We start from the raw sequence: 25,065 nt of genomic DNA on the forward strand, positions 1-25,065 counted from the left end.
AGTCCGTGCCCCACATGGGGCTCACAGTCTTAATCCCCATTTTACAGGTGAGGTAACTGAGGCACAGAAAAGTGAAGTGACTTACCCAAGATCACACAGCAGACATGTGGCAGAGCCAGAATTAGAATCGGGTCTGTCTGACTCAGGCCTTTTCTCTATTCACTTGGCCATGCTGCTTCCATGGCCAAATTGACCACAACCTATGAATGGCACTGGGCCTTGGCAGCCATTGCGTATTTTGCTGCCCAGATAAGCTAGCGATTTTTCAGGGTTCCTGCTGGGCCCGGCCACCTCATGTAGTTCCCGACATTGTTATTTGTCAAAAACCATTAACTCTGATAATAATAATAATAGTAATAGCATTTATTAAGTGCTTACTATGTGCAATGCACTGTTCTAAGTGCTAGAGAGGTTACAAGGTGATCAAGTTGTCCCACATGGGGCTCACAGTCTTAATCCCCATTTTACAGATGAGGTCACTGAGGCACAGAGAAGCAAAATGACTTGCCCAAAGTCACCCAGCTGACAATTGGTGGAGCTGGGATTTGAACCCATGACCTCCGACTCCAAAGCCCGTGCTCTTTCCACTGAGCCACGCTGCTGCTTCTCCAGTGCTCTGATAGTACTGGCCCAGTGTCCACTCCACCTAGACTGTAGTTTCCAAGGTCACTAATGATCCCACAATAACCAAAGGGCTGTGCTAATCCTCTTTGACGTCTCAGGTGCCTTGAACCCAAAAGAGCTCCCCTTTCTCCTTGATGCCCTGTCAGGTCTTGATTTTTGCCAACATGATACAAATCTCGTTCTTTTTTATTTATGGTATTCATTAAGCACTTACTGTATACTAGGCACTGTACTAAGCACAGGGGTAGATACAAGCTAATCAGGTTGGACACAGTCCATGTCTCACGTGGCCTCGCAATCTTAATCCCCATTTTACAGATGAGGTAACTGAGGCCCAGAGAAGTGAAGTAACTTGCCCAAGGTTACACAGCAGACAAGTGGCACAGCCAGGACTAGAACTCATGACCTTCTGATTCCCTGGCCTGTGCTCTAGCCACTAGGCTATGCTGCTTCTCACATTTGGGGCAAGTCACTTCACTTCTCTGTGCCTCAGTTACCTCATCTGTAAAATGGGGTTTAAGACTGTGAGCCCCCTGTGGGACAACCTGATCACCTTGTAACCTCCCCAGTGCTTAGGACAGTGCTTTGCACATAGTAAGCACTCACTAAATGCCATCATTATTATTATGTTGTTGTTTTTCTATTGTACTTTCCTCAGTGAACAGAGTGGGTGCTCAGTAAGTACTGTTACTACAGGCATACGCCTACTTGCAGAGTCAAGACTAGAACCCAGGTCTTCTGATTCCCAGAACCTTGTCTTTGCACAGTCAAGGTGAATATACCATATCATCAGGACTTTTCCTGAATGCAGACTTTGTCAGAAAAGTAACTACTGCACCATGGGAGAACTGAATGCATTTGACTTTAGCTTACCACATATAGATCCTGCTCAGAATTAACTTTCTCTGTTTGCAGAGAAATGCACCGAGAGAAGTAAAAAATCACAGTCTTTCCCCTTGAGGAGATTCCACTGTAAAATATAACAGATATATGACATTATTTCATGGATCTGGGCCATACCTTAATACTGTACTTGTAAAATCCAGTTTGCCTTTAGTTTGATTAGTGTCAATCTGAACATTGGCCCACTATTTTCATAAGCCATACTGTAGCAAACACCTTAATTCGAGTAGAAGTATTTATTGAGTGCCTACCCTGTGCAGAAAACTGGATTAAATGCTTGGGAGAATTCTTTAAAAGCAAAAATCAGGGTCCCTGCCCTCAAAGGGCTTAAAATCTAATAGAGTTTAATGGAGTTTACAATCTGTTAATTGCAGATAGCCAAATGACAGAATGCCTGGCTTTGTAAATGACAGATATATGAATACTTCTTTATCTCTTCTTTTCTGCCAGTGATCATCTCAGAAACCAGACGTTCTTTGACTAAGTTATTAGCATGTCCAAAACAAGCAGATTCCCCTTACAGTTCACGTCTGTATTATTTGAACTTGTTGCAGGCTATTTGGCCCCACAATAACTGAATGCTTTCTTATCAATAACTTGAATTACATGTCACTCTTCTTAAAATAGTGTTTCCCCCAACTCAGCTTGCTTCATCTCCTCAGTCTTTTGATTTTGAAAGAGCAGATTAGTGATTTCCCCCTGGAGAGTTTTCTTGACTTGACATTACATGTCATGACTTTCAGTGGAGGGGGCGTGGAGGTTGTGTTGTTCAAACTTCTCCAACCATAGGGATGATTGCCTCCAGTTTCTCCTGCCTAAAATAAATTTCCTGGAAGCAGGGCACATAGTACAAAAAATAGCTTTCTTCTCTAGAGAATAATCAAGGATTTTCATTTTGTTGAAACAGATTTCCTTTGTAAAGATTGAATAGCCTGTCACACACAAAAGGAGTTCAGCTGAACTTCAGGGCCCTGTCTGATGGCTCACCAAAGAATATTTCCAAACTATTGTTCATACGATTTGTACTGGATAGTGCTTGAAGTAAATTTGAGTTCACATGAAACCCTTGTCTCTTCCTTCACGTATGACAGGTCCATAGTTGTTGTTGAAACATTAAGAGCTTAAAACAGTGCTTTGTGTTCAGGAGGGGCTCAATAAATACCATTTCTTCTACTTAACACATTTTCAGCAATTGATTGTGAAGAAGTGGCACTTTTTTCTCAGCTTTTCCTCGTTAATAATTAGATGGACTTTATTCCTCTGCTGATTTGCACCACCCCTCTTTCTCCTCTTTGAAGCCATTCTGAAGAAGATTTAAGCCATTAGTGCCTGATGAATGAAAAGATCTAATTCATTCAAGTTTGTCTTATCTTCTATTCTCGAGCTGCTTTTTGCTGTCTCCTACCAGCATCACTCAGTCCAGTTGTCAAATCACAGTTGACTTCGTTTTCCAAAGACAGAGATAATGCAGACCTTCTCCGCGTCATTCGTTAAGAGCTTTTTTTCTCTCATGCCAAGTATTGCCTTTTTCTTTTCTACAGTTGCATGAAAACATCTTTAATTTTACTTTATTTCCTATGTATATTTTTGTTTTCCCCTCGGCACTGTTTCTCCTTCCTCTAAAAACAGAGTCTGGTTGGAAAGGTGGATTTGACTTTGGTATTTTTCTCCAGATCATCCCTGATACTACTGAGATTGAGCAGAGATAAAGGGAATCTGTAAAAGCCAATTCACATCAGTGGATGAGGTGAATAGAACCAGGTACTTCTGATTTTTGCAGACTTGGATTAACTCTGTACTCCAAACATAGAAAGTCTCCAGCTGACGTTGGTAGCCTTAAGGAGGGGGAAGGGGGGAAAGAGAGAGAAAGACAGAAAGAGTGAGAGAGTTGGAGAGAGAGAGAGAGCCCGAGAGAGAGCCCGAGAGAGCATATGAGCATTGAAAGGTAGGAAGAGTCAATAATTTGTCATAGAAACTCCCAAACAATTGGTTAGGAAATCACAGCCTAAATGTCCTTAAAAAAAATAAAGTCTATGAGTGTGTGACTGGGCACAAACATGCACTTTTTTCTCCTAGCCATAGTTTTTCAGTTCCCTTGATAAATTCAAACACCAGGTGATTTGGTTACCCATTAAGAGAAGCGAAGCAGCATGGCTCAGTTGAAAGAGAATGGGCTTTGGAGTCAGAGGTCATGGGTTCAAACCCCAGCTCTGCCAATTGTCAGCTGAGTGACTTTGGGACAGTCACTTAACTTCTCTGTGCCTCAGTTACCTTATCTGTAAAATGGGGATTAAGACTGTGAGGCCCCCTGTGGAACAACCTGATCACCTTGTTAACTCCCCAGTGCTTAGAACAATGCTTTGCATATAGTAAGCACGTAATAAATGCTATTATTATTATTAAGAAATTTCAAGGGATTAACCATCTAGAATTAAGTTGGGTTTCATGACAGTGTAATGCACTGCTGTTGAAATTAGAACTTTTCATCATGGATTGATATAGTAACATTCTAGTAAATTTCATTTTAATTTTCATAATTCTTCTTGTGTGACCTGTGATTTCAGGTTAATCGTGAGTTCTTGAGATAAGACACAGGAATTCCCACAAGACTTACTGAAAATCCCCGTTTTAGGTTATTCCGTTTCCTTAAGCCTCCTTTTGCTATAGCTCATACCTCGGGGTATGGACAGGTGCTAGAATTTTAAAAAGGTCATAATTAAAGACAATTTGTAGTGCATATAATTCTTTATTTAGAACAATAAAGTATATGTATATATCTATAGTGAAATTTCAAATTCAAACCAGTATAAAAAAAAAAGGTCAGGACATACACCTATTTTAAAAAGTACTCATAGATACACCCATACACATCCATAAATGCACACACACTCCACATTTTATAAACATTTTGAATTCGTCTTGCCAAAATGGAACTAAGCAAAATAGCATTGACATACATTTACATTACAATATGCAATTTCCAAACTATGATAGAACTAGCAATACACCTGTGCATCTGTTTGATGTCAACTTTTTTCCAAGAACTGAATAAGTTTGTCATTTTCCCCCCCATTTTAAAAATCTAGAAGTAAAACCATGGACTTAGAAATCTGTAATGGCAGTGTGGCCTAGTGAAAGGAGCATGGCTCTGGAAATCAGAGGACCTGGGTTCTAATCCCAGCTCTGCCAATTGCTTGCTGTGTGCCAATGGGTAAATCACTTAACTTCTCTGTGCCTCAACTTCCTCAACTGTAAATTGGAATGCAATTCCTGTTCTTCCTACTAATTAGACTGTGAATCTCAAATGGGATGGGGACTGTGTCCAACCTAATTAGCTTGTATCTACCCCAGTGCTTAGAATAGTGCTTTGCACATAGTAAGCACTCGATACTATAATAATAATAATGGAATAGGTGATTCTTGTGGCCAACCGCGACTCTTTTGTTCAGTTTAAATAATTCTGTTTTGTGAATTTTTACATTTTTTTAAACCAATATTACAGGGAGAAAGCTACTAACATAGCTGGTGATGACCAACAATTCTATGAAGTACATATGCTTGATAATTTCAGCATTCTGCACGGTTGTTGGCTAGTAGATATTCCTCATTATGAAAATAGTACCATTATTTTGCCATCAACAAAGACAATTCTATAGTAGTAATTGAAGAGCTTCACAACTGTGCTGTGTTGATGGAAATTCCTGACATGCTGCTGGAATTCCCAGGGTATTTTTCAAAATGATACTTCCTCAAACGCCATTGACAATGTCTAAAAATAAAACATCCCTCTCATTTCTCCCTTGAAACTAAAACAGTAATTTTGGCTTATTCCTTCCCTAAAGGGGTTAAGATAGTGGTCAAATCACCATTTAATTGTGACACCTCAATAAAATAAAGATTTCAGAACAGTTAATTTTGGCCAGTTTCAATGTTAAAGACCTCACAACAGCTGCATAAATATCTAAATGTGAACTCACATCATGTCATGACATCCAAAGTACGCATTCAAGGTAAGGAAAAGTCATCACCTGTGAAAATCATTTAATTCACCCCACATGAGACTGAATTCCACTTTTGCTAATAGACCCTATTTACAAGAGGAACAATAGTTGCATGAGCTTTTTGAGGTCATGTGTACTTGTATAAAGGGACTTTAGAGCTAAAAAACTGTATGGGAAATTGTCAGCCTTCTGTTTACTTCCTTGCTCTGAATTGAAGATGAATAGATGTGAAATGGCTAGGTGCCAGGAGTTATAATTAATTTTGGAGGAGGCACCTCAAATGCTGAAACAATTTAGAGAAAAACCTATGAAATAGGAATAGCTTTCTAGAAAATTTGCCATAAAGGCATCAACAACATTTCAAAACTTACTAAAGAATGACTTTAATTTTTATTGGAAGTAAACATTGAACACTTTAGTTTTCAGTATAACACTTTTTACATTACTCTAGTTTTATGTATACCATCATGGAGTCGAATATGCACACAACAGCACATTGGATTATGCCTATACAGTCAATGTATGGTGTATTCAAATGCCATTGAATTTAGCCTGGGATTATTTACTCCTTTATGAATTTTTTGTTTCATAAGGTATTTAAGGTGCTCTCAGTATAACTTAAACCACACAGTTTCTGAATTAGACCATTTCAAAGGCAACAAAAATACAAAGTGTTGTAAGTGGCAGCGTTTTTGAAGATATAGTCTTTTAGGCAAAAAACATAGACATTTGAATTCAGTAATGCTGGAAATGCACTAGGCTCAAATTTTGGCTCCTTTAAGGGAAGTACACATTCTCCTCAGAGTAAAACCAGTTATTATATTGTCAAAGCAGTGTGAAGAACTGCCCATATTTTGGCTGTGACAAAACCAGAAAGAATTATATTGGGCTAGATTTTCTCAGAAATTAAGCTACTCCCTGTAGCAGGTTAGATACTGTGCCAAGTTACATTAACTCTTTCAGGTCACTTGGTTCAATTACTGCTTAGAGGCACTAATGATACCTTGAGAGCAGAAAGAGTCAATAAAGTTTTATAAAAGAGGTATCACCCAATTCTTCACAGGATTTAACGGCAATCGGGAGGACCTAACTGTACTTCTGAAAGCATCATGGTAGTTATGATCCGGGTAAACTTTGAAAATGAAAAACCATTACAAGGTACCCAGTGGTTAACAATATTTGACTCCAAAGAACAAGTAAAATGTTAGCTGGTCATACTTCTGAGATTCCCAGAAGAGAATGACCAGAAGTTCATTTTGTTGTTTATGTGGTACTGATAACATACTGATCACATCTAGGTCTGTTAATTTTTTTTATTATTCCAGATATAGCTCCATAGCATATTGAAGAAATTAAAACCTCAATCAAGATGTGTCAAATAAGCTAAAGCTAATGTCTCAGGTAAGTGTCTTTTCCAGGAATCTGGAAAATATTGTCAAAGGTAAGCCCAACAACACACTGTTTGCAAGTATATTTTAAAACTAAGGGTCCATTTTGGCAATACATACCTAATTCTTCTTTTACATGGACAATGTGGTGGCACATTTTTCAAAGCAGTAGATATGCAACTAAATAAGAATTTCTTTCGCTCGTTGAATGAAAACGTCAATAAATAAGGATACTGGATTCTAACAATGGATAATTGAATATGGGTAATGAAGATCATGTTAGTAGTAACTAAGTTACTTTCCATAACGTTTTCCAGATCACTTGCTTTCTCGGTGTCAATTAGCACGCTTCCAACCTCAGCATGTAGGGAACGTGGTTTTTGAATATTATCTATGGAAACGGCATCATTCCCATATTTCCCCATTTTTGGTTGATACTTTACAATGGAATCTTCACACATTCAGCATTTTCTTCTAACACTCTTTACATAAATCTGTGTAATGGTTCTAGCATATAACAAGATCTGCTGTATTTTACAAACATTTAAAAACTTTGAGTGGCCAAGAAAAAATGCATGACTTCCTTCGCGGTGCCTCATGTTTTCTTCAAGTACTCCTCTGATGATCCATGATGAGAGCTTCTTCATATATACACACAGACACAAACACACGCACACATATATTTTTAAACTCTCCAACCTAACTGCACCTTGATACTAATTCCTAATTGGTTTCACCTGCATGGAAAGGACCAGCCAAAACCATGTCAGATGTGGAGGTGGTGTTCTAAGCAAATAATCACCTGCTAGATTTAAAGTCTCCTCTCTGTGACTCATAATAGGAACCTAGCTCTGTAGAGTGAAAAGCCAGCTTGCCAGGACATCACACCTCTAAGATTCAATTTCTTTACATTGCTTTGTTTTTAACCATAGCCTCTGTAGTCTCTCTCTTTTTTTGTGTGATGATTCAGGCTGAAGTCTATTAGAAAAAGAATAAACCTTAGGGTGCAGATTGTAATCAAAGAATAAAATCTTTTTTGGAGATTCGGTTTAGACACGTTTCCGGAGTTGTGGGGAATGAGGCAGGGTCTGCTTCCAATTCCAGTATCGGTTCTGTCCTAAATGCAATCGCAAGCCTTCGAAAGCTTCAAGTCCTCCTCTGTGTACCCTCTTTTTTAATGATGTTTAATTCATTTGAACACTTTGTCCCAGAGCTGAATCGTCATTAGGGAGTCATGGGTAGCAAGAATGAATACAGACTCAGCCTGTCGCTCCTGACGGAATATGAATTGGCTTAAAGCTGCTTCAGTTGTGAAGCGATCGCGAAACTGTTACCTGCCTGGAGGAAAGGAAAAAACAGGGGATTTTAGTATCTCTGTTCCCCTGTATTCTTCAAATCTCAATAATCGTATCTTTTCAGATACATCCATTACACGCATGACATTTAATGATCATGAAGTTCTTTCACTACAGATTTTTCTTTTCCCACCCCTGCATGGCAACCGCATTTTACAAAGCACTTTGTATCAGGAAAAGAAAGATGAAAATGCTAGATTTATATTCTCCCAGAAGTCCCCTGAAGTAAAAGCGATCTCACCTGCTGACATATTGGTTAACTTAACATGTCCTGGGTGAAGCTTTCTGTATTATCTGAAGAATGAAAGCCAGGCATTGTTCTACTAATTACAGAATTTGTAATTTTTTATCTGAAATGGCAAGCTGCCTTTAAACCTCTGTTGGTAATACTACAGGTTCAAGTACGCTGCGGGGTTTCCCCGGATCTGCCCACTGGGGCAGAAGATGGGATGTGGCAGGAGGTTTAACAAGCTGAAAATCATCCAACCAAAGCTTAGAAAGATGGGGCTGCAAAAGAGACAGTAGATGCCCAGAAACCCAAATTTGACCCTGGGTAGCACCCAGGAGTCCTCCTCTGTCTTCAGTTATCTTCCACCCTAGCAGGGCAAGACTATCACCCCTTAACTCTCCATTACAGAGTGAGAGTTTACTGTTCTTCATCTTCTAATCTTGTTTCTTCTCTGAATTCCTTTCATGACCTCCTATTAAAAGCATCATGTTGTCTCCTCTTCTTCACATTTTGCCTCTAGTTCCAAGATCTGGGATAATGTATTTAATGACGGTGTTCTTCTTTAAAGTACACCCAGTATACTCCATTTTCTCCTTCAGCTTCTTTTTTCTGGTTGCTTTCTAATTGTTCCTTTGTTGTATTTTTGCCTACTTGAACTCTCTACCTCCCACTTTGTCACCTGTGCAACTCTACAACTCTTTGTACCTTGTAGCTTTTTATATTCACTCTCTGCTGCTTTCACCCCTTTTCTGGACATTTTTAATCCTCATGTTGGCTCTCATGGATATTATGTCATTTTTCCTTTTTACTGAATTTTCCTTCACTCCTTTCTTCTGAAGGCTAACTACGCTTTTCCAAAGACTCAACTAGTTAGACACATTTTCTGTCTCAACTCCAGTTCTCCTTTTGTTCTACTTTCATTTATTCAAGATAGTGATTTTCCTGGAAAACTCTCCTCACCATAAATCTTGCAAAATTCTTTCTATTTCATTCTTCCTGTGAGCGTGGCTCAGTGGAAAGAGCACGGGCTTTGGAGTCAGGGGTCATGGGTTCGAAACCCCACTCTGCCAATTGCCAGCCGTGTGACTTTAGGCAAGTCACTTAACTTCTCTGTGCCTCAGTTCCCTCATCTGTAAAATGGGGATGAAGACTGTGAGCCCCCCGTGGGACAACCTAATCTCCTTGTAACCTCCCCAGTGCTTAGAACAGTGCTTTGCACATAGTAAGTGCTTAATAAATGCCATCACCATTATTATTATCTAGAAACACTTACGTGCAACCTTCCGGATTTAAAACCCAGTCTTTTCATCCTGTTCATTCACTCTTTTGATGGTGACTGGACCGTCCGTAACTACTGCTTTAAAACAGAAAATGATTTCTACGCTAGTTCTAAAACTATTGTCTTACTAAAGCTAGAGATAAAAAAAATTCTTATTCAAGTCTGATTTAATCTCATCCTGCCTTTCTATAGTCTTAAATAAGGCAAATTTTGCCTTCTTTGGATCTTTTATTTATTCTCTTCCATTCCTTTCTTACAGTCTCTCACTACATTTTAAGCTCCTCCTCTAGACTGTAAGCATCTCGTGGGCAAGGAACATGTCCACCAACTCTGCTGTATTGTACCGTTCCAAGCACTTAGTACAGTGTTCTACATTCAGTAAGCATTCAACACCATTGGCTGGTTCTGTTTTTTGCCTCCTACTCAACACCTTCAAATTCATTCCATTTTTCTTTTTTCCCATAATTTTTATTCTGCCTGTTTATTCTCCTCCTAATATTATGTTTTTTTCTAGGGAATTCTCTTTGGATTTCTGAGAACTCTCTATTAAGGACCTCTCCTACTTTTCTTTGTTTATTTTCTGCTTCTAGTAATTCTTTATAATTTTCATACAACCCTCTGCAGTGTTGTCCATTTTTTTTTTACATCATTTCATTAGCCATGTCTTTTGTTCAGCAACTGATAACACGTTGGACTGTCTCTTTTCTTCATGTTATGTGCCAATTTTTTTTTGAGATAAATGATTCTTTTACTTTTCTCAAAATAGGACATACGGCAGGTTTTCTGTCTTCATTTTCCTCGTGGAAAAGTATTCTTTTGGTTTCACCGTGGAAGCCTCATTCATATGGGTTTATTTATTTCTATTACAATTGCATTATTATGAACACGTTGACAAAGAACTGACCCATTCTAATTTCCATCTCTTCCACTTTTCCTTCATGGGAGCCCAATTTAAGTAGCTCTTTATACATCTACAGCTTCCCATATCTGAAATTAAGCCATCAGTTTAATGGCTATCCTTTTGATTCTCCATTATATTCATCAGACCTGTTCTCTCTCCTACTTAAACTATGAGCTATCTTAAACTACTTAAACTATCCTATGGGATAGGGATTGGGTCTGACATGATTATTTTGTGTCTACTCCAGCGCTAAGTACAGTGCTTGGCATAAGCGCTAAGCAAATACCATATAGTAACCACAAATTATTATTATTATTGCTGTCATCATCTCTTCCCCCAGCTCCCTGCATCCCTGCTGTATTAATTGTAACCCCTTTGCCAATTGAGAAGAGGAACTATTTCAAAATTACAGTGATCTACACATAATAGGTCCCCAATGAATCCTGATGCTGACAGAAGGTTTCTTGGGGTTCCTAGGTCTTTCAGATATTTTCTGAGAATTTTGCAGATGCACAAGTTGCTTAAGCACAAGGCCACCTTATCCAATATTGTTTCAAAAGGTCATTTTTTTTTTGTCTCAGACTTAGCGGTCTGGAACTTTTCCATTTCAAAGTCATATCAAAATGTCATGACAAGAGTGCCACAAGTTAAAACAACATGGTTAAAAAGCTGCCTGACAAAACAGCATTTTGGCAAACAGTGGAAAAACAAAATAGTGGAGAACACAGAATGTATTGAACCCTTAAACCTTAATAAGCAATGTAACTTGTGGTTTGAGGAGGTCTACAGAAAGAACAGTTGAGTGGAGGTAGTGTTCAGAAGAGGGAAAAAAATCTGATGGAGGAAGTGGGTTTTAGAATTTGGAAAGTGGGCAGGAACTTCGCCAGAGGAAGTGGAAATCTTAGCCAAATGGGAGAACTGGGGGAAGATTTGTGAAACTACTGGGTGGGAAAGACTGGCAATAATGGGGAAGAGGGGAATTTGGAATGCTAGATCTAAGGGTGGGTGTGGGAGAAGTATTGATGCTATCTCAGAAACCCTCCAGTGGCAATTAGCATTCTTATTAGCTCATCCTGTGACACCCCTTAGGATCGAAATTTATGCTGTACTCCTCTGAATGTTCATCTCTGAATCCCATCAGCCTTGGTTATCTCCTTTCCTGCCCTCCCCAGCAACCTCGATTCCTTCTTCCTGTGCTTCTCCAAATGATTCCGTGAACAACAGCCTTGTCTGTAGGCCATTTATTGTTTAGTTTTAGTCCTTGACACATCCTGTGCTCTGCACTATGTTGCCAGTGTACTGTTATGGCAAGCAGCATTTTGACCATTCCAGTCTCACATTCTTGCAGTAGAATTTTGATCACCACCAACTTCTCTCTATTCCTCCCACGCTGACATTTGACACAGACCCCTCTCACTTCTTACCCTCGTAGACTGGGAATCCCATGTGGGACTGGGACTGAGACTGCATCTCATCAGACTGAACTGAACCTACCCCCAGCGCTTAGCCCAAGTTAAATCCTTTACCGTGTATCCCAATTACACTGCATTAGCTATCTTCGTGCTGGGGAATTTCTTCTGTTGCCTTGCAGTCTTTGAATTGAAATTCACAAAGGCCCCTTTTAGTGACCAGGGTAGAGCCTCTTCTGGGTGGGCACCTGCCAAGCTGATGGCGTGGTCTCTGGAGTGGGCTGGGGTATCTCCCTTGGCCTGGGTTTATCCCTTCCTGCCCTTGAAGACTGTTTTCATCCAGCCTGAGGTCCCAGTTAGGAAACAGGGCTGTCTTACAGAAGTCTACCCTCTAATAATGATAATAATAATGATAATAATAATAGTTTCTCTTAGTAATAATAACGATTGTATTTGTTAAGCGCTTACTGTGTGCAAAGTGCTGGGGAGGTTACAAGGTGATCAGGTTGTCCCACGGGGGGCTCACGGTTTTAATCCCCATTTTACAGATGAGGTAACTAAGGCACAGAGAAATGAAGTGACTTGCCCAAAGTCACACAGCTGACAGTTGGTGGAGTCAGGATTTGAACCCATGACCTCTGACTCCAAAGCCCGTGCTATTTCCACTGAGCCATGCTGCTTCTCCCTTAAGTGCCAAGGACTGTATTAAGCCCTAGGGTATCGTGGCCTAGTGGATAGAGCCTGGGGCTGAAAGTCAGAAGGACCTGGGTTCTAATCCTGACACTGCCACTTGTCTGCTGTGTGACCTTGAGCAAGTCACTTCACTTTTCTGGGCCTCAGTCACCTCATTGTAAAATGGGGATTAAGATTGTGAGGCCCATGTGAGACAGACTTCGTCCAACCCAATTACCCACATGGGACTCAGATTTAGAGGGAGAATGGGAATTGAGGGGTTCAGTTTGGGCTGGGGTCTCCAACCCTCAACCCAGGTCAGCATCACCTTCCTGCAGGAATTCCACATCAGGCTGGAGTGGGATTCTCCCCATTCCGAAGCTTGCTATGCCACGTTATCACACCCAGGACCCCTTCATGGGTCTCTGGCAGACTCTGTAGAGAATATTTAGACAGTGGCATCATCAGATATTTGTTTTAGTAAAACGTATAAATGATGATAATAATAATTATGGTATTTGTTAAGCTCTTAGTATGTGCCAGGCACTATACTAAGTGCTAGAGTAGATACAACCAAATCGGGTTGGACACAGTCTCTGTCCCACATGGGGCTCACAGTCTCAATCCCCATTTTACAGGTAAGGTAAGCAAAGCACAGAGAAGTGAAGTGACTTGCCCAGGTCACAAAGCAGACAAGAGGCGGAGCCTGGATTAGAACCCATGACCTTCTGACTCCCAATCCCATGCTGTATCCCCTATGCCATGCTGCTTTTATGAGATGCTCTACACTTTAGAAAGCTGAAAGTTATTCATTGGTAAGCCATTCAACTGGACACCAAGTACTTACAGTGCATGAAAGTAACAGTGTGGACACCCAGCAAAATTATACTTCTTGAACCTCTCTCTCTCGTTCTTGCAACATACTGAAAAACATACAAAACAGTGTTTACTTTTGGATGGAGATTAAAAAAAAATAAGAACATGATGACCAGCAATTGTAGAAATCAATATTTGCTTTGGATCAAAAGGTTAAAAAAAAAGAACAAGTCAGGATTTATAGTTCCTAGTCTGGGCCAGGATTTCACTTTCATACATCTTAGACGTCCTTATGGTGTGATGAAATGTGCATATTTGGATGTTGTCATAAGCCTATTTAAGAAAAACCCAGAGGAGATAGAAATAAGAACCTTGGATAATTGATAAATAACATTTATTGAATTTTTACTCTGTACTGGGGAGAGTATACCACAGTTAGTAGAATGATCCCTGCCTTCTAGGAGTTTAGAGTTTAATGAAGGAGACTGACACTAAAATATACTACTGATAAGAGAAGCAACAGAGTTTAAATATGCATACAAACCCTGAAGTGTAGGAGGACTCAAGTGCATAGATGTTGCAGTAGCTGGGGACATAGGGGTGGGGTGATGAGAGATGAATCAGGGAAAGCTTCCTGGAGAAGATGGGATTTTAGTAGGGTTTTGAAAATGGGCAGAGTAGTGGTCTACTAAGAAGTGGAAAGGGAGGGAGCAGAGGCCGAAAGCAAGAGGGATGAGAGTGAGGCACAGGGAATAGGTTGGCGTTAGGGGAATGCGGGGGAGAGAATTGAATGAGTGCCTTGAAGTTGACGGTCAGGAGTCTTTCCTTAATAAATCCTTCTCTAGATGAATGCAGAAGTTATTTGGAAGCTGTATTGTGATATCTGGCACACAGAAACTAGTTTCAAGGTTCCAGTCCACTGTGTCTACCAGTAGGAATCTGTCACCTTTCCAAATACAGTGTGGGATGGGTTATTGGTAGGGAAGGAGCATGGCCTAGTGGAAAGGGCACAGACCTGGCAGCCGGAGGATCTGGGTTCTAATCCCAGATCCACCCCTTGCTTGCTGTGTGATCCTGGACAATTCACTTAACTTCTCTTTGCCTTAGTTAATTTTTAAAACTGGTATTTGTTAAGCACTTACTACGTGTCAAGCACAGTTCTCAGTGCTGTCTATGAAATGGGTATTCAATACCTCTTTTCCCTCTTACTTAAACCATGAGCCATATGTGGGACAGGGACTGACTTGACCCGATTCTTATATCTACCCCGGTGCTTAGTACAGTGCATGGCACATGGTAAGCAATTCAATACCATTATTAAGTCAGTATTTTATCCACACCTGATCAAAGTGTCATCAACAACAGTACAACTCATGAACCCAAAAGGCAACAATATACAGAGCAACGTATAATGGTATCACAGCTCTAAAGTATGCAAACATTCAGACATTTAGTAAAACAAGATACCTTATCTCATTATCCTCTTCATTACACTGTATATTTTCAACTTCCATTGAGTGTTTTGAATGTTTTTTCTAGGAAAAAGAAAATTAAAGCTTACTGAATAACTGGTATCAAGAGATGCTCTTTTAGAAAATATTTAAAAGGAAAATAACTGGTGTGTATGAATGTTCCCAGTGCCAATCATTGTTTTACAACCCAGCCAGAAAACATTTTTGTAATTACCTGAAGTCAGGAAAAAATTACTGGGTCAATGTCTATTCAACATTAAACATAAGGAAATAAAAGCCCCATGGGAAGAACAGTGTTTAATTTACCATGATTTTTCTTCCCAGAAATAAATGCCTAGGATCCTTTACTAATTGGGCAAGAAATAGGAAGGATCAAAAGAAAGGAAGTGAGGAGGGAGGGGAATAATTGTAAGGAAGATAAACCAGACAAAAGACAAATGGAAAGGCAGGAAGAGATGAGATCATTTCTTTTGAATAGCTGTTGGGTGTCAGTCAATAGGAAATAGATATTAAAATGTGGAATTCATTAGTTGACTATCATTTTCATTAAGGAAACCATTTGAGAAAGAGTGGTGGGAGGATGATGTACCCCCTATGAAAAATAATAGAAAAATCTTGGTCTTCCTTACCTTCCAGTATATAGCTCCAAGGATAAAGCCAATGATGAGAGAAAAAATGGACGGCATTGCTATGCTTAGCCATTGCAGGCTAGAGCTGCTAATGGAACCAAAGGCTTCTCCTGTAATTGAAAAGATGGTTTTGGGGGGTTTTTTTTGGTGGAGGTGAGGAAAACAGATGGCTAAATCTTTTAATACCAAGCACAAAGCATACACAACATTTCTTTTCTCAGTACTACACTTCATCAAAGTCTCTGAATTGGAGATTCCCTGCAGAAATTTGTTATAGAAATCCATGCCATAAAACAGGAGATTGCACGTATTACAAGACTTCCCGATATGGCTAAAAATACTGCGCAATTTGCCCCCAAACTAAAACTGCTTTACCATTTTCTTAATCCACTCACTCCTAGAAAAGAGCAAATTAGCAGTAAATACAAATCCTATGAGGAAAGGTTCAGGAATTCCTCAACACCAACTCTCTCCTCGACCCCCCCCAGTCTGGCTTCTGTCCCCTACATTCCACAGAAACTGCCCTCTCAAAGGTCACCAATGACCTCCTGCTTGCCAAATCCAATGGCTCATACTCTATCCTAATCCTCCTCGACCTCTCAGCTGCCTTCGACACTGTGGACCACCCCCTTCTCCTCAACACGCTATCCGACCTTGGCTTCACTAACGCCGTCCTCTCCTGGTTCTCCTCTTATCTCTCCGGTCATTCATTCTCAGTCTCTTTTACAGGCTCCTCCTCCCCCTCCCATCCCCTTACTATGGGGGTTCCCCAAGGTTCAGTGCTTGGTCCCCTTCTGTTCTCCATCTACACCCACTCCCTTGGTAACCTCATTCGCTCCCACGGCTTCAACTATCATGTCTACGCTGATGACACCCAGATCTACATCTCTGCCCCTGCTCTCTCCCCGTCTCTCCAGGGTCGCATCTCCTCCTGCCTTCAGGACATCTGCATCTGGATGTCTGCCCGCCACCAAAAACTCAACATGTCGAAGACTGAACTCCTTGTCTTCCCTCCCAAACCCTGCCCTCTCCCTGACTTTCCCATCTCTGTTGACAGCACTACCATCCATCTCGTCTCACAAGCCCGCAACCTTGGTGTCATCCTCGACTCCGCTCTCTCATTCACCCCTCACATCCAAGCCGTCACCAAAACCTGCCAGTCTCAGCTCCGCAACATTGCCAAGATCCGCCCTTTCCTCTCCATCCAAACCGCTACCCTGCTCGTTCAAGCTCTCATCCTATCCCATCTGGACTACTGCATCAGCCTTCTCTCTGATCTCCCATCCTCATGTCTCTCCCCACTTCAATCCATTCTTCACGCTGCTGCCCGGATTGTCTTTGCCCAGAAACGCTCTGGGCGTGTTACTCCCCTCCTCAAAAATCTCCAGTGGCTACCAATCGATCTGCGCATCAGGCAGAAACTCCTCACCCTGGGCTTCAAGGCTGTCCATCACCTCGCCCCCTCCTACCTCACCTCCCTTCTCTCCTTCTACAGCCCAGCCCTCACCCTCCGCTCCTGTGCCACTAATCTTCTCACCGTGCCTCGTTCTCACCTGTCCCGCCATCGACCCCCGGCCCACGTCCTCCCACGGGCCTGCAATGCCCTCCCTCTGCCCATCCGCCAAGCTAGCTCTCTTCCTCCCTTCAAGGCCCTACTGAGAGCTCATCTCCTCCAGGAGGCCTTCCCAGACTGAGCCCCTTCCTTCCTCTCCCCCTCATCTCCCTCTCCTTCCCCCCATCTTACCTCCTTCCCTTCTCCACAGCACCTGTATATATGTATATATGTTTGTACATATTTATTACTCTATTTATTTTACTTGTACCTATCTATTCTATTTATTTTATTTTGTTAGTATGTTTGGTTTTGTTCTCTGTTTCCCCCTTCTAGACTGTGAGCCCACTGTTGGGTAGGGACTGTCTCTATATGTTGCCAACTTGTACTTCCCAAGTGCTTAGTATAGTGCTCTGCACACAGTAAGCGCTCAATAAATATGATTGATTGATTGATGTCTGCTGTGTGACCTTGGGCAAGTCACCTAACTTCTCTGTGCCTCATTTTCCTCAACTGTAAAATGGGGATTAAGACTGTGAACGCTGTGCGGGACAGGGGCTCTGTCCAACCTGATTATCTCATCTTCCCCCAGTGCTTAGTACAATGGGCACACAGTAAGCGCTCAACAAATACCACAATTATTATCCTCGACTAACACCGGAAACAGATGATAGGAACAGGGCTGTCCTCTCTGTTTGTGCTGCTGGACCAGTGGCAGGGAGGAACAGTTTTTTTGGGGGGTGTGATTTCATTTTGTCACCTCCCACCCCATCATCTCGACTGTGGTGGCTGCTTGAAGGGTGGGGAGTGCCAAATATGCTTTTAGCCGGAAGAGCCTTTTGATGTGGAGCCAGCCCTGAAGCTGTGTCCAGCAGTCACCATGGTGACCATGAAAGCCTCACTTCGGGTTCCTGCTGCTACTGACCAGGACCACTCCAACATCCCACCTCAGTCTCACTTTGCCTAAAAAACGCCGGATAAATGGAAAATTCCAAGCTGATCTTAAGCAGCTATACCTCACCAAGGAAAGAATTTCTATTTTTTCAAGGACACTATTCCATGCTAACCACCGATCCAATTTTTAAAATCTAGAATAAAGCTTTAATTACTTGGTAACTTTGGCAAAGACACAACTTCTCTATGCTTCAGTTATCTCACCTGTAAAATGGGGATTAAATATCTGTTCTCCCTTCCCCTCAGATTGTGAACCCTGTGCGGGACAGGGATCATGTTTGACTTAGTTATCTTGTACCTTCCCAGTGGTTGGCACATAGCAAGCACTTAAATACCACAATCATTATAATTATTATTATATGATTTACAACCTGTTGAACCGAAGTTACATTTGGTTTTCCAAACATTTCTGATTAAAGTTGTGAAAATCCAAGGTGAAAAGGAAAAATTAACTGTGCTCTGGGGTTTTTTTTTTTTTAAGAACCTCATTGACAGCTACACACATTTTCTCCTACAATCCATTTGGCTGGAATCCACTTTGACGGTGAGTAGTTTTGAACTGGGAAAAATTGAAGGAAGATATTTCAACAACAAAGATCCCTTGCTTTGCTAGGGTTTTAACTTGGCCCAGATCACGGGTTACTGAAGAAGGCACTTACGACCCATCTCTTCACAGTGGCCTTGATCCAGTCATTGAAAAGTAACATGGGCTTTCGTGATCTTTATTTATCCCCAAGCGACCTAGTGTTTGAGTCAAGAAAGGCTATTCACTTTTTAAAAGTGGGGGTAAAAAAATAATATAATTGTCTGTCATAGCTTCCAGGCCCCTTGGTGAAAATTATTATTATCCACAAGCAGATTCTTTTTACAATTTAGAGATTTATGAGACAAATTTACATGTTTTCAGCTAAAGCTTCAGCCTCCAATTTAGTCAAATATTCAAAAGGTCACTTAGCAGGCTCATTGGTAATCAGGTTAATTGTGATCACATTTACATAGTTTAGGTGGCATGCAGCGTTTTGTTCCCCTGAGCTTTTAAAATGTGGGGAAATTGAAACATTCATCAGTCCTAGCAAGATTCAGGGGGCAGCAATAAAAATATCAAAAATCCTTATTGATGCTTTACAATTATAGGCTATCCTAATTTTCTAGTTCCTACGATATTCCTGTGATTCTTATTGAAGCAGTGCATGCATCAAATCAGATATTTGTACTTACTATTACTGCTAGTGCTGTCATTCTTAAGGGAGCTGGCTGCAACAGGGGGTAACAAAAATGGTTTTGTGACACTGACTCTGGAATCTAAATAGAAAGCAACAATGTGTCAGCGACGCATCTCATTTCACCTAAGCTACAGTGCCCCTTAAAGTAAGACTCCAGATTGTAATGCTACTCGGCACTTTTAAAGGTCACTGTATTTTTAGGGCTCAGAAGTATCTGTTTGATATTTTCAGATATTTCTCCATATGGTGCTCTAAATTTGTTAAAGACTGCACCAAACTTGTAATGATTGCCAGAGACAGAGGGGCTAATTACTCAGGAATGACTGTTAATACTTTAATTTAAGATGGTAACACAGTTGCCAGAGTGCTGTAAAATAATCAGATGCAGAAACCAGGAGTCTTGGGCTCCATGGGAATCCGTGAATTACCAGATGACTGGAAGAAAAGGACTTCTCTACCCTATGGACATGAGTCTAAGAATGGAGGTTGGAAGGAAAAAAATAATGAGAAATTTTGGTGGTGGATAAGAAATTACTGACAAACTCCAGGTAAAGAGAGAAAAATGAGGGATTCACTTTTCTGATATGTGCACCAACATAACTCAGTGGAACTCAGACAACAGGTCCTTCCAATCCCTTTCAGATTCTATACTCAGAACAAAATCAAATTTTACTATTATTTTAAATTAAAACAAAACTTCCTAAAAAAGGTATTTGTAAAATGCCTCAGATGTTTGAGTACACTTGGACTCATCTTACTGTACACAAAATATGGATATTCAATTAAAAATGTAAATTACTTGTCCCTCTTACCTTTCTCTGGCATTGATGTTGTTGTGGGAAAAATGCAGTCACTGTGCTCAGCTTGAAAGTCCCTGAAGGCTTCTATAGAGCTATTAAAGTATCCAAAGAATTCTTTAGGAATGAAACTGCCTTTTTTATAAAGGTGGTTATTTCTCTGTACAAAATGCTAGAAGAAAGAAACGGGATTTAAATCATTGTAGCATATTGATTCAGTAGATGAGCTTGTAAGTATTTTATTCAAGAAATGAATACCAAAGTTCCTAGGGAACATTAAGTACTTGTTTTTTCTAGACTCCCCAATTTATTGAAACAAGCTATCGGAAAGCACATGATCCAATGGGTGGCCATCTGGAACACACTGATGCCTGGCCATTTGTATGACTGCACACTCTCGGCAGGATACAGAGACAAGGCAGTGTGCCTTAATGGATAGAGCAGTCAGAAAGATCTGGGTTTTCATCTCGGCTCTGCCACTTGCCTGCTGTGTGACCTTAGGGAAGACACTTCAACTTCTCTGTGCCTCAGTGACCTCGTCTGTAAAATGGGAATTAAGACTGTGAGCCCCATGTGGGACATGGCCAGTGTCCAAATGGTTAGCTTGCATCTACTCCAGAACTTAGAACTTAAGAGAGAAGGGCAGGGTGGGGTAATGGGGAAAAATGTCCAATTTCAGCTTAAAACTCAGACAAACCTAGGACTGTCACTATATTGTAGTGACAGTGTCAATATACACTGTAAAGGGTAATGGGAAAGCAGGGTGTTAGTAGTATAGCCTTTTGGCTGTCTGATATGCAAAAGTATCAAGAATCCACTCTCCCATATAAGAAAAAGTGCTAATACCAAAGTTTAAATACTGAACTTTTCAGAAACAGTGAGATGAGGTTTAAAGGGAAAAGATCGCGCGATCTCCTTCCCCTTCTCAGCACTCAGTGGAACTGCAAACACAACACAAATGGATACTTCTCACAGTAATGTAGATGAATAATGCAGAAAAAAAAACCTTGGTCAATATAATTTTTTTGACTTATCTTAATATAATCTACTATAAAAACAGAGTCCCTCGCCCACCCTCCCTGTTCAAATGAGACAAGGTTTTTCTTTCTGGGAGGAGAGACAGAAGGGAAACCCCCAATATGAATTTAATACTTTACCTTATTTTTATCAGAAGCTAGGCATGCCATGAGGTCATCTATTATTCTTGTGAGATTATTGATGATTGAATAATTACTTAGAGATTCAGAAATCTCTGAAAATTTTTGGAGAAGATTATTCAAACTTTTGGCCAATTCAGGCACCATCAGATGCAACCAACAGTGATTAGACTGTAAGGAAAGATAGAAAGACATTAGAAGTCCTTTAAGGACAAGGAATGTTGTTGCTTAAAGAGAGACTCAATAAACTGCCATTAATTGATAAATTGAAATTTAGAATATAAAAGCTCCTAGTGGCAGGGAACATGTCTACCAACTCTGTAATGTGACGTAGTGGAAAGACCATAGGTCTGGGAATCAGAGGACCTGGATTCTAATTCTGTCTCTGCCACTTGTCTGCTGTGTGACTTTGGGCAAGTCACAACCTCTGTGTGCTTCAGTTACCTCATCTGTAAAATGGGGATCAAGACTCAGTTTCATGTGGGACAGGGACTTTCCGATTTTCTTGTACCTAGCCCAGGCTTCTTACAGTCACACAGTAAACGATGAACAAATACTATTAAAAAAAACCTGTTATACTGCACTCTTCTCAGTACGGTGCTGTGCACACAGTAAGCACTTAATAAATTAAGTTGATTAATTAAGCTTCACATTTGAACTTAATGAATGTGTTCATGTCAATTGGTCAAACACAGGAATCCCACCATCGGGATAGGTATATGCTTGGATGATTCCAGATTAACTGTCATGAGGTTCCAAAGGAAAATCAGTAGATAAGAATTTATGCTCCACGGCAGGAGGGTTGGAACTAACCAGTACCATTCGTAATGGATGTAAATATTTAATGTTGTTAATTCCTTCCCAAATATTTTTCTGTAAGGAGAGCTTATTTATAACAAAATTCAGGGGGAATATTACAAGATTAACAATAGCATTGTCTTCTGTGTAAATGTTTAAGCTTTTCAGGTCAAATCTATTATTTTGCCAGTTAATCCAATAAAGATTCTCTAAATCATCATCATCATCATCAATCGTATTTATTGAGTGCTTACTATGTGCAGAGCACTGTACTAAGCGCTTGGGAAGTACAAATTGGCAACATACAGAGACAGTTCCTACCCAACAGTGGGCTCACAGTCTAAAAGGGGGAGACAGAGAACAAAACCAAACATACTAACAAAATAAAATAAATAGAATAGGTATGTACAAGTAAAATAAATAAATAAATAGAGTAATAAATATGTACAAACATATATACATATATACAGGTGCTGTGGGGAAGGGAAAATAAATCATTTTTTCATCACCTCAACCCAAGGCCCCTTAAATCAGGCAAGTAGGAAAGAATGCTAATCACATTTTCTTTAATGTCAGGGTCTTAGAGTGGTGTGGTGGAAGGGAGGGTGTTTAGAGGGGAGGCGGGAACTGGTTAATAAAAAAAGTCACCTGGTTCTTTCTGAATATCTACACAGCAGCTGTAATTAATAGTTCAATCGATAGCTCAAGGAACTCATGCCTCAAAAATGTGGATTTGTTTGTACAGCTGTAATATTTTTCTCAGAATTTTTTTTAATCTTCAGTCAGTTCAGTCCTTTATTCTATTAAGACTTTACTCCAACTGCTCCTTCTCATTAATGTTCCTTCGTATAATCCTGGCCTCTCATGTGACTTGTTGTCCTAACTCCAAAATCCCTTAGTTGAACCATAACTCTTCTTTCCTTCCTATGGTGTCTATTTCAACACCTTACAATTTTTGACCTAAAGACCATCTTTCGCTTTGTAACAAACAGGTGTTCACCATCATAGAGGCACTTCTGTTTACCTCTTTACCTTCCTGGAATTTTATGTTTATATTTGGCATCCTTGAGGATGTTCATTTGGCAAGAGCTCTCTTCTCTTTTTCCTCATGCTTAACCCAACCATGAGATGTCAGTTACCAAGAAAATCTTTTCAGCTACCAAAGATTGCTCTATGTAGGCTTAAACTCTGGGTGGTTTCCTGTCTAATCCTACCTACTATGCCAGGAAAATTTCTAGGTTGTACAGATAAGTTGTCAGTACTTCTTGACTAGTGTGCTGAACAGTTCCTTTAAATTTCCAGTAGTTATGTACTCGTATTTACTCTTGTGACTAGTCATAACTTCTTTGGAACACATTACAACTAAGGGTCACTGCTTTAACTATGTCTTAGCATAGTTCAGCCTGCTTAATACATTGGCTTTCAAGATTCTAGAACTTGTTGTAGAAAAATCCTGTTGGAAGACCAGATTTAACCTGCATGCCTGGAAGAAATAAAAACCAGTTTTGACTAGTACTCCAAGCATGCCTATGCTTTCTTTTTAATTAAATAAAAAGTCAATGGTTTGTGAATAAAACAAAACATGATGAAGTGAAAACAATTGAGTAGGAGAAAAGTATCTTCCCATTTTCAATGTGTCCCCAAATCCTGGGTTAATAGAGTGCTACGTGATTCTGCAGTATGACTTTTTCCTCAATAGAAGCAATTAATTTTATCAGTTTTCTCGTATATAATTTCCCTTCCTTAAGGGTTTTCAAATACTAATCCCAGCATTCCTTAGGTATGAGTATGACCAATATTATAAACATTCGCAGACTCAAAATCAGCGATGTTGTTGCTACTTCCATGTCACACAGAATGCCAAATTAGGTGCTACAATTAGAAGCAAGGTTTTTTGGACCCTAAAGAGAAAATGTTGATCAAGGAAACAATAAGCAAAAGTACTGTCACCTTGCCAATGGTTCTACAGACCTATGATGACCCCGAGCTAACTTGACAAGGGAAATCTATGGCCTTTTCCTCATCCCAAACTTATCAAGTAGTATTCAGCTCCATTTACAGCTATAAGCACCTGAGATATAGCTCCTCTCCTTCTTAGCATCTAGTAGAGCAAAGAGAAAATCTGACTCTCACCCTGAAGTCACTCAGAGAAGCAATATAGGCTACTGGAAAGAGGATGGGCCTGAGAATCAGAGGACCTGGGCTCTATTCACAGCTGCGTCACTTGTCTGCTGTGGGATCTTGGGCAAGTCACTCAATTTATTTCTATGTCTGTCACCTCAACTGTAAAATGGAGATTAAGATTGTGAGCCCTTGAGGGCGATGAACCAAGTCCAGCCTAATTATTTATGCCAGCACTTAGTACAGTGCCTGGCACAGAGTAAGCACTTAAATGCCATTTAAAAAAAAAATAGTCTGTTAACTTCTATTTCATCTCATTCTGAAATGCTAGCTAAACCACTGATCCTGACCAGAGAATACCATTTCAATAATCCAAGTATATCTCAGGACCCCAGGTGTCACCAGGGTTACCTAGGTGATCTGGGCGAAGAAACATAGCGAATTTGTTTAGACTAGCTGGAGCCAAAAGAAAGTGGAACAGATTCTTCTTAAAAATAAAACATTGTGGTAAAATCAAAAGGACCAAATTATCCCTATTCAATAAAAGAAAATATAGCTTTTGAAGTGTGTGTATTTGGTAGCAATGTGAATGAACCAAATGAAGTCCAAGGACACGAAAATAACTAATGTTGAGATTGAGTAGGTTTCCTAAGAGATCACCCGCTGCATGATAAACATCAAACGTAGTAAATGTAATAGAAGTTGGCTGAAATGAAATAACTTAAAAATTTGGCAGTTCCCTTCCTTCTTTGCTATACCCTAGGATTTAGTTGCAAGAATATTTT

General features: G+C 40.2%; 1 protein-coding gene across 2 annotated transcripts in view; it reads right to left on the minus strand.

Moving 5' to 3' along the window:
• Window positions 1-4,253: 4,253 nt before the first annotated feature.
• The window catches only part of KITLG (KIT ligand), an 80,182-nt gene continuing 59,370 nt past the window's right edge, over window positions 4,254-25,065 (minus strand). For both annotated transcript variants that reach the window (XM_038756391.1, XM_038756392.1), the window contains exons 4-10: window positions 21,362-21,532; window positions 20,220-20,376; window positions 19,403-19,486; window positions 15,679-15,788; window positions 15,045-15,112; window positions 13,609-13,684; window positions 4,254-8,254 (exon numbers count right to left, since the gene is read on the minus strand). In XM_038756391.1, coding sequence (XP_038612319.1) covers window positions 13,645-13,684; window positions 15,045-15,112; window positions 15,679-15,788; window positions 19,403-19,486; window positions 20,220-20,376; window positions 21,362-21,532 — 630 coding nt within the window. In that variant the 3' untranslated portion in view covers window positions 4,254-8,254; window positions 13,609-13,644. The remainder of the gene's footprint in view (window positions 8,255-13,608; window positions 13,685-15,044; window positions 15,113-15,678; window positions 15,789-19,402; window positions 19,487-20,219; window positions 20,377-21,361; window positions 21,533-25,065) is intronic.

Source organism: Tachyglossus aculeatus, chromosome 14, assembly GCF_015852505.1.
Source record: "Tachyglossus aculeatus isolate mTacAcu1 chromosome 14, mTacAcu1.pri, whole genome shotgun sequence".
NCBI classification, from domain to species: Eukaryota; Metazoa; Chordata; class Mammalia; order Monotremata; family Tachyglossidae; genus Tachyglossus; species Tachyglossus aculeatus.